At 40.4% G+C, this 10,749-nt stretch overlaps 1 protein-coding gene across 1 annotated transcript; it reads right to left on the bottom strand.

Annotated features, from left to right (window-relative positions):
- Positions 1–880: 880 nt before the first annotated feature.
- On the bottom strand, positions 881–4,996 carry setmar (SET domain and mariner transposase fusion gene). Its single transcript, XM_029432045.1, has 2 exons — positions 4,775–4,996; positions 881–2,485 (listed from the first exon to the last, which is right to left on the bottom strand). The coding sequence occupies exons 1-2, from the start codon at positions 4,889–4,891 to the stop codon at positions 1,682–1,684; spliced, it is 921 nt and encodes a 306-aa protein (XP_029287905.1). The 5' UTR covers positions 4,892–4,996; the 3' UTR covers positions 881–1,681.
- Between the last annotated feature and the right edge of the window lie 5,753 nt (positions 4,997–10,749).

Below are 10,749 nucleotides of genomic sequence, written 5' to 3'. Positions count from 1 at the left end.
CCTCTTCTTGAAGGTGCAACGAGTCTATTGACGACTCACTGTCACTCGATTCTGTCGAAATATCCGAGCCAGAGTCCGACATCGCCACGTCTGCCGTGCTGCCTGTGTATTCAACTGTTGGACTGTTTTCTACTTGTGACGTCAGAACAGGGCGTCGGGTGTTTCCGGTAGCGGCGATGTGGTGGTCGACATACTAAATCATGATTTATTAAATACTGCGATAATTGTGTCATAAATAACACATCATTTTACAACACAAATAGCATTTACTATCATCCGTAGAAATTCATGTTTATCATTTCGTAAGCCCTTTAAATTGAAGTGAATTAGAGTATTTCCTAAAATATTAAACTATTCCTTTAAATTAAAATGTTTAATTCCTGAATGTAGATCAGATAAGGTAGAATGCAAAGAACAGCCCATTTTGAAAACATGAAAATATGGGTCAAAATAACACCATTTGCTTCTCCACTGGGTCACATGGAAACCAATCAACTTGACAGCAGTCTCCGATCGCAGAGGACTTTCCATCCCCCCCCCCCCTCATTTCAACTCTCTCAGGCCCCGTGAGGCTGAAGCACTGGTCCCATTACTGGATAAAACACGATCTCCATCCTAATTAACCCAGATGTGGATATTAATAAGATGAAAGCAGGTCTAGACTAGAAACGGGGCAGATTGAACGGAGAAGGTCCTGATTTCAGAATGGTCGGTCACACTGAAGTGGGACACCTTCGCCACTCCCTTCACAGGGGAATAAAGTCTGTTTCTATATAAAAAAAATACCCCCTGGCCCTTTGTAATTGGTCGCACCACCATGGGGGATTGAGTGAAATGAGAATCTGAGAATATCTACAGTACAATGGGAGGCCGCATTGCAAGAATACGTAAAATAAATGTCAAGTTGATGGAAGCATAAGACAGCTCGTACTTTAACTGAGTGTTTTTGGTGTTTTGTTTTTGACTGACATGACATCATATTGCAAAGAGCGTTGGCAGCTTTCTGTAACCTATGTGGCTATTTAAAAAAAAACTATTGAACATCGTTACTCCCATGTATGTCCCTCAGCGCAAATGATACTTCTGCTCCTTCCTGATTCATGCGTTGTGTGAGAAATGGGACTTAATTGTGCCGGAACAAGATGACAGCTGCAAGACTTTAAATCTGGTGGGAAATATACAGAACAAGCATCCCCTGATGGATGAAACGGATTGTACAAGTGAGAGAAGAGACAGGAATGTCAACAAGTGCACTCTCTCAAACGAATAAAACTTGTTTTTCTTGCCTTGAGACTTAGTTTTTATTGCATCATCTTACATTGAGTGGGAGCTCAGGAGACACCGGGGGAACCTCACAATGACGGCTGAGACATGACTCATGCAGCTGATTGTGTTTATGGAGCCATTGATGAGTTGCATTGTCTTGTTCCAATGAGGGGTTGAATTAAGCAAAATGTTAGGGAAACCAGAAATAAAGCTAGACATACATAGTTGAACTAGATAGACAGTTATGTTGATTGGCTATGAAAAACTTGTGTTGTGTAACTTTATTTATTGAATGACCAGAAAACCTTATTAAGATATGAATTGACCTATACTGGGATAGAAGATGTTGGCCATCATTTAGAAAAACAAATTCATCTCTTTGATAAACAGATGAAAACAGACGTGATATGAAATTTCAACTATTTGCGTGGATAATAGATAAATCCAATGGAAGGAAGTGAACACAGTTGTTGGCACCACAGTGGCACTCTTTCCTCTGGAGCCCATGTGTCCCACTGGCCTGTGTGGCAGCGTCACTTTGTGTGCACAGCTCTACAGGAGGTTGGTTACTGTATCCTCCTGAGTAGTCGAACGTCAGCTCCTCTTGCGCGTCAATGTTCCGTCCGGCAAACAGCGCCAGCCGAGGCACCACAGAGTGCACCCGGACTGGCTGCATAAGCAGGTTGGGCTGGCAGGAGTGGTTGAGAAAGCGGCCTATGTTTCCCACCACGGCAGGGTCCACAAATGTCTCAGTGATGGAGCCTGTACCGGCATGCTCCCTGACAGCAATGATGTAGTTATTTTCTTCAGATCTCTGGGCCAGCTGTCTGCGTCTGGCCTCCTCAAAACTGATCACCTCTCCCGCATACTCGCACACAAACGTCCCATGTGGGATCGCCTCGAGTGTCCGCACTCCCCAGCCCCTGATCTCGGTGCTGTAAACCTCCAACCTGAGTCTCAGCCCTCTCTGCACCACCCGGTTAGAGCAGGCATCGCTGCAGGTGCAGAGGGCATTACACTCGAACACAGGTGAGCAGTAACCGGAGTCTGTTCTCTTAAGGTTCAGCAGTGCGCCGGTGCCTTTGTACGCCTGCCCATGTGTCTGCAGGCAGGAGCAGCTCTCAGTGAAGCAGGAGTGGGAAAGGCAGGAGCATCCAGGAAGGGTGACTTCACTGGGGTCAATAGTGCATCCTGGTCCGTCAACACTATCTGGGGAATACTGATGAATGACAACAAAGAGCAGTTCAAGTTTAAGTTTAAAACTGTAAAAACACATAAACTGCAAGAACAAAAAGAGTTGAAAAGATATTGGGCCAAAATGCCCATAATTCCTGCAAATATTCAATTTACAGCTGAAACAATAAACAGATCTTCTGTTGATATGCTCTGTTAAATTCAATAAATAAATAGTTTATATGAAATATCCACATAATAAAGTCTATTTAGTATACTCTGTGGAAAAAACTTCATATATGAAATGTATTTTTTAATTAAGAACTTTAGTGCAAAACGAACATAACAGTTTCAAGGGAAATTATAGAGAAAAATAAATAATTTCCAGCTGTACACTGACTGATTAAAAGGTATGCACACAAATACAGAGGAATCAGTTTAAGACAATACCTTAACTACACTGGGGTATTCCCATGAGCAGAAGGTGTGTGTGTGGCACACAGGAGTTGACACAAAAAGCTGAATGATATATGACATTACTTATTTTTTTATTTTAACTGACATTTGGGTTCCAAGTGGACCTTTACAGTTAACTCTCCACCATGTTTAAGTCCTGAGCTGTATGCACGATTGTAGTCTGGGACAGTGGAGCTTAAAGGTTGGAGAAGCTTATGGCTGGAAGGTTGCCAGTTGAAGTCCAGTTAGTTAATCTCATTGAGTGGTAAAGTAAAGTGTGATGTAAAAACAAAACCACAACCTTCAAATAATATTCCCTTAAAATATTACACTTCAGATTTTCTGAGAAATGTGAGTTTTAGACAATTTAATTTTCTATCTTGAAATCTCGATATATGATTTTGAATGATGAATTATCCTAACAAATTATCGCCCAGCCCCAAGATTAATCAAGAAAATAATAGGCAGATACATTCATTGATAAAAAGAATAGTTAGTTGCAGACTTAATTGTATTTAAATTCATGGCAAACATGTTTTAGAGCACATGTCACAATGCTTTGCAACTTCCAACTTAAAACCAATAAACTTACTTAAACAACCACATTACTGCATACACTTATAGTTTTACTTCATGACATTTATCGATGATGCTGACGGAGGCTGATGAAGGAAGTGTTGGACTGGTTGCATTATAATCAGTCAGAACGGTCTTCTTGAGCATCAGGAGGAAAGTAGTGTGAACTGGGACAACTCTTTCGGTTCTACAGAGGCAGTTCTTTTGGCTGTACTGTAGTCAGAGGATTTGTGTCCTGTAATGATTTGCTGCCACCTGCTGGTAAAACAATGCATTTTATTTGAGTTGATCACCACCAGCTTTTGGTTTAATTTTCGCCACAGCTTTTCTGGAACAGTTTAAGTAAGACTTTGAGATTTTTCTTTCAACTATGGCAGCATAAATAAAATGCATTAAAATGATATCTATATCTATTATCTCGTGTTTTTCAAACACATGTCAACAGACATTTGTATTGCAGAGTATTAGCGACATCCCTAAAGCTATTCTATTCAGAAGACATAGGGCCTAGTTTCTTCTTCTATCTTGCTATGCAGGGGAAATTATTATTAAATCACTATTAAATATTTACACTTAAACTTGTGTTTTTTCTGAAGTTTGAGCATGTCTTGTGGTTTCTAAAAAATAGCAGCATCACAATATCTTCATAATCTCAATGAAGATATAATAGTACATGAATGTTTTTTTTTTTTTATCTAAAAAGACATATCAAATGGTCATGCTTTATGGTAGTCATATTTTATTTTAACTTGGAAATCACTCAACAATTATGAGTTTTTTAATCCAACAGTTTATTATTTTTTGGCAATTTCCAATTCCCAATAATCTGTGCCACTTGGTTAAATAATATTTCCTCTTTCTATGTATTATTGTGTCTTTATTTAATTTAAAAAGCTTCTTGCACAATTTATTTATTGCATTTATTTTATGTCATAACTCATAACGTAATTCATGGCACTGTTTCCTCTTTTTGTTCTTAAAACTTATTCATGTTATTTTTAGTTGTTTAATTTGACTGTTATTAATAAAGTAAAAAAAACAAAAAACGGAGCCTTTTTTTAATGTTAGTAATACTTGTATTTTTCCAACTACTATGACAAGACTTCATAGAGACAATAACAGTGAACCGGTCTGTAGGTATGTGTAACTTCCACCACACTCACAGATTATTACGCATCTATGTAGCTAAATAGATTAAGCTAATGCTCTTACACTATTTTATAAAGTCTATGCTCTTACAACACGCCTCTAGCAAAATGACTCATGAGGTTCAACTACAGAGCGACGTGCTACGTGACGTTACCTGAAATTCAGGAAACGTCCGCGCGGCTGAACTCCGCTCGATTAAAACAGGAACATTCTCGAGGCTGTTGCTCAAATCCACAAGTCTGCTGTCAACACTCATAACCGACGTGTTCATGAAGTAGGCAGATCAGATGGGATGTGAAGACAAAAAACTGCAAAACCCGGCAAAAACTCAAACATAGAAGCTGCAACTTCCGGTAGTTGTCCGGTGGACTAGCTCCCTCTAGTGGTGGGTGTGTAGTATTACGTCCCTGTAATTATAAACCATCTGGCCATATACTCGGGACAAAGTGTGCAGCAGCAGCAGCTCATTAACGACACATACAGCACAGCACGAGATAATTGTGCCATCTAAATTACTGTGAGGGTGCAACTGAAGACAATTACAAACAATTAAAGTGGTCTCACAGTGACACCTATACATTCTGTTTTAATTATAGGCTATCCTATTTGTTCAACAATCCTTTTTCTTTCTGAGCTTAATATTTGTCCTCCCATCTTCAGTAATGAATTATTACCATTAGGCACAGGCAGTCTTATATTAAATAAATGTACACTTAACAACGATATATAATATATATATATATATATATATATATATATATATATATATATATATATATATATATATATATATATATATATATATATATTTAGCTGTATATATACAGTATGTGAATTGAGGCAGCTGTAACTTGAACACAATGTTTTGCAAGTGAGAGTGCGTGAAAAGTAGTTAGCAAGCGAGCAGAGAAGTCTTAACATTAGGCTAAAAATATTGACTATACAGTTCAAATAGCTGGTTAACTAAAAGTAATGTATAAATGGTTGAAATTGCTAAACGTGTAGCTTCTGCCACTAGCGGTACACATGCAACTTGGGTAAACAAACCTAAACATTGACAGTTGAATTGTATGAAAACATATTGTAACAAAAGTGTAAAATATTGTAAGAAGTGTATGAAATGGGTGGTGTTGATGAAGGGCTTCTTGAGTTCATCTGATAGAGTTGTGGGGGTACGTCCTAACAAAGGTTGCGAACCAGGGGTGTATTCAGAATGCTGCAGTAATGTCATATGGCCTGCAGATGGCAGGATTGGGCAAAGTACTGGTATTCCTGTTGTCAATCCACAACGGAACCTCTGCATGGCGAGCAAGTGAAATTAAGAGAAATAGATGATTGAACATTAAATTAAAATTGAATGAATCCCTCTTTTACACTCTTCATTTTTCACTCCTTTTCTCAAGATAAAGCACATTAAATGCCACTTTAATGTGTGTGACTGTACCACTTGAGCTAACAAAATTGAAAACATGGCCGTGTGAATAAGTCCTGCGGGTTTAGCAGCCCGAACAGAGCACAGAGGTGGTTAAGGCCTGAGAGAAGAGTCATGATTCGAGGCTTTTCCTTACTGAAGTTCAGCTACACAGTTCAGCAGTGTTTGTTGAACTCTGCTGCCTACTGTCAGATGATTCCAGAAGGGTGTACACGTAATGTTTTGCCCGTGACTGCGTGGTCTCCAGAGTGGAGAATGAATAGTCATTTTGTTTTAATGTCGTTCAAAGTCACAAGTTTCCATGCCTAACCTTTCTATGGTGTTGCCATGTATAATTCATACACAGTGGTTTATTCTCTGGTGGCTATCTGAGACAGATGGGGGGAGGTCACATTGTCAACTGGCATTTCCATGCTGCACACAAGTGACCAAGGACTTTCCTCTGAGAATCAGCCTTCATCTTTGTCCTTGGGCAAAATTAGTGCTGTCAGTTGTTAGTCCCGCATCTAGGTTTCACAAATTGCACACGCAATCACAAGCTGAAACGTTAGAAGAAAGTGGTACAAGTGTTTGACAATAAACTCATTGACAGTTTGACAGATTCTACAACAACAGAGATTAGCGCTGAAAAGAATCTGGGCTTCATGACTCAACTGTTGTGCTCCACCATCAGATCTTCCAAGATGAAACAGCTTTCAGAACACACAACAGACATTTGTGCCATCTTAGTTTAGTGTTAGCATTTGCTAATTAGCACAAACACAAAGTACAGCTGGGGCTGATGGGAATATGATTAGTTTTATAAGTATCTGATCATAAAATATTGGACAAATTACATTTCTGACCTAATGGTTTGCGCTAAAGATCACCATTATTAAAATTCAAGAAGGGGACAATATCTGTACATCATTTCTTGACAATCCATCCAATACGTAGATATTTAATTCAAATCCACAAATGTCCACCTCATATTGACGCTAGATGAAAAGTCAGGGAATGATTTGGATCCATCCTCTGGGAACCCTGAATGTAGGTACAATATAATGTTCCGGTCCAGCATGTAAATGCTGCATCTTTCACAGGTTAAGTAAAAACTCTGACCAGCTAGTGGTGTTACAGGAACAGTCAAGGTATGAACAACTAGGATTCATCCACTGGGGACCATGAATGGCAATCCATCCAATGTTAGCTGGGACCAAAGTGGTGGACTGGCTGACTGACAGACCGATATTGACATCCAAGGAGCGATGCTGCCAGCATGGCTAAAAATAACCCTAGTTTTAAAGAGGGTGCCTGTCAAGATGGAAATAAAAAGTCATCACTCTATTTCTTAAATCCACAAAGTCACATTGAGAACTGTTTACAAACATTGAGAAATACATCTACGATTGATGTTTGCTATCCCGGCTCCAAAATGGTGAAACAAGCTCCCCACTGATGTCAGGTCAGCAGAATTGAATCCCTTAATTGAATAATTAAACATATGTTCATTCTCACACACACACACACACACACACAGACACACACACACACACACACACACACACACACACACACACACACACACACACACACACACACACACACTCTGGTTGGGGAATTAATGAACCAAAGGCCTGACAGAGCATGTTCTTTGGGGAGATTATCAACAACAGTCCAGCACTCCCTCTGCTACTGTGCTGATTGACTTGGCCTCAAATTGGCTGCGATGCTTCTCCCAACTTGTGAGGGAGAGCTGCGCTGTGGCCCAGTGGATGCACTCTTGTCTGGTCTGACAATGGAGAACAAAGGATATTTCAAAGGTTTCCCTCTTCTGCCTTTGTCAGCTTGAGCAGGCATGATTATAATGAGTTGACCTCAGAGGAGCTCAAGGATCTTTTTCTGACTACTCCTCTGAGTTCATCAAAGGCAGTGCAACAAACAGGGAAGCAGACATACAGAGATTCGGAATCGGAGAGCTCAGTTCTCCGACAAGGCCATGCCCTATCTTGCAATGTTAACGGAAAGTGAAAAATAATTACGGGAGTTTCCTTGGTCCATGCTCCACCACTCCAGTAAGTTTCATGAAAAGGGGGCCAGTAGTTTGTCCAGTAATCCTGCTCACAAACAGACAAACAAACAGACCGAACAGAAGAACATAACCTCCTCGACGAAGGTAATCAAGGTTAAAAACATAAGAAAAAAAGATTCAAGCACACAAACAAACAAACAAAATGTCACTGCATTCAAACTTTTGAGTGAAAACACTATTCACGGAAAGATGACTCCAGGTTCGCGCCCCCTGCAGCAGTCATCCCACGGGACTCCTGGGTGCCTTTCTCTGCTGCCAGGCAACTGCAGGAACATTGTGATTCATTCACATGACAAGATTTTGCAAAGCAATTAAGCGAGGACTGGAGGGCGTTTATCAGCCTCCTGAGGCAACAACATATTTAGCTCTTCACTCCGAGTTTGAAGAATGATAGAAGCGTATAAAGAGACACGTTAGTGAAGACTGTACACAGCTCAACAAGATCTGTATTTCTCAATTCAAACTTTTTGCTTGTCTAACAAAGTTGTCCTGACAAAACACAACATACTGATGAAAAACTGGATCCACAACATAAATGACAGAAGGCCATGTGTTGCACTGCAGAGGAATAGAATAAAGCTCATTTTAAGCAGGAAAAGTTCTTTCTTAAAGTGTTTTGTTGGAAAAATCACCTTCATTAAAATCTAATGGCAACAAGAATCTATGTCATTAAAACAAAAGAGTCACGATATGAAAGTGCAAACAACAAGGGAAGGGGATGTTTGAAGATGCTCCTTTAACATTCCTGCGAGGGCGTCACAGGATTCTGGTCATCTCAGGGACCTTTTTTTCCCGTCATTTGAGATTATTTGTGAACATTATTTCAAAAGTTAAAATCATATTTATCCTTATGATCCTATAATTACTACACATGATTTCACTTCCTCCGCCCCTCTTAAGGAAGGTTTTATAAGGAACATTAACGTTCTATAGGGAATGTTACACCCATCATTTTCTGAGAACAAATCTGTAAATTAAATCTTACAAATGACTCCGGTAATTTCTCAGGGACGAGATACTAAAGGGAAACTTGTTGTTTTCTAGCAATGGTCAATGTTTTGGCCTATTTTGCTTCCATAACACTTCCATGTGTAGGTGTTTATTTTACTAACTTTGTATTTTTGCGTCTGTAGATTTCTCCTAAATTCACCAAAAGTTAGCATTAGAAAATGCTTAATTTGCATATTCAAACATACATTTTCAGAAAACTTGTAATACAAAAAAAAGATTGTCTTAATACAGTATATCTCAAAAGTGAGTACACCCTTTAGATTTTTGCAAATATTCTGTTATATCCTTTCAGGGGATAACATTATCCTACTGAAACTTTGATATAACTTAAAGTAGTCAGTGTGCTGCTTGAATAACAGTATAGATTTATTGTCCTTTGAAAATTACTTAGTACACAGCTGTTAATGTCTAAACAGCTGGCAACAAAAGTGAGTACACCCCATAGTGAACATGTCCTAATTGTGCCCAATGATGTTGTTTTCCCGCCCTGGTGTCATGTGACTCGTTAGTGTTACAAGGATTCAGGTGTAAATGATAAGCAGGGCTGTTAAATTTGGTGTTTTGGGCACAATTCTCTCTGAATGCTGGACAACATGGCACCTCATGGCAAGGAACTCTCTGAGCGGCTGAAAAAAAGGATTATTGCGCTTCACAAAGATGGCCTTGGCTATAAGAAGATTGCCAACACCATGAAAATGAGTTGCAGCACAGTGGCTAAGATCATACAGCGGTTTTCCAGGACAGGTTCCACTCGGAACAGGCCTCGCCAGGGTCGACCAAAGAAGTTGAGTCCACGTGCTCAGCGTCATATCCAGAGGTTGGTTTCCAAAAATAGACGTGCGAGTGCTTCCAGCATTGCTGCAGAGGTTGCAGAAGTGGGATGTCAGCCTGTCAGTGCCCAGACCATACGCCGCACACTGCATCAAATCGGTTTGTATGGCCGTCGCCCCAGACAGAAGCCCCTTCTGAAACCGATGCATAAGAAAGCCCGCAAACAGTTTGCTGAAGACAATGAATCCAAGAACATGAGTTACTGGAACCATGTCCTGTGGTCTGATGAGACCAAAATAAACTTGTTTGGGTCAGATGGTGTCCGGCGTGTGTGGCGGCACCCTGGTGAGGAGTACCAAGACAAATGTGTTTTGCCTACAGTCAAGCATGGTGGTGGCAGCATCATGGTCTGGGGCTGCATGAGTGCTGCCGGCACTGGGGAGCTGCATTTCATTGAGGGACACATGAATTCCAATATATACTGTGACATCCTGCAGCAGAGCATGATCCCCTCTCTTCGGAAACTGGGCCGTAGGGCAGTTTTCCAACATGATAATGACCCTAAACACACCTCCAAGATGACAACGGCCTTGCTGAAGAAGCTGAAGGTTAAGGTGATGGACTGGCCAAGTATGTCTCCAGACCTAAACCCAATTGAGCACATGTGGGGCATCCTCAAGAGGAAGGTGGAGGAGTGCAAGGTGTCCAACATCCGTGCGCTCCGTGATGTCGTCGTGGAGGAGTGGAAGAAGATTCCAGAAGCAACCTGTGCAGCTCTGGTGAATTCCATGCCCAGGAGGGTTAAAGCAGTGCTAGATAACAATGGTGGTCACACAAAATATTG

This window comes from Cottoperca gobio, chromosome 5, assembly GCF_900634415.1.
Source record: "Cottoperca gobio chromosome 5, fCotGob3.1, whole genome shotgun sequence".
In the NCBI taxonomy this organism is placed as follows: Eukaryota; Metazoa; Chordata; class Actinopteri; order Perciformes; family Bovichtidae; genus Cottoperca; species Cottoperca gobio.
The sequence above is the reverse complement of the archived record's forward strand: the minus strand, read 5'-3'. Positions and strand labels throughout refer to the sequence as shown.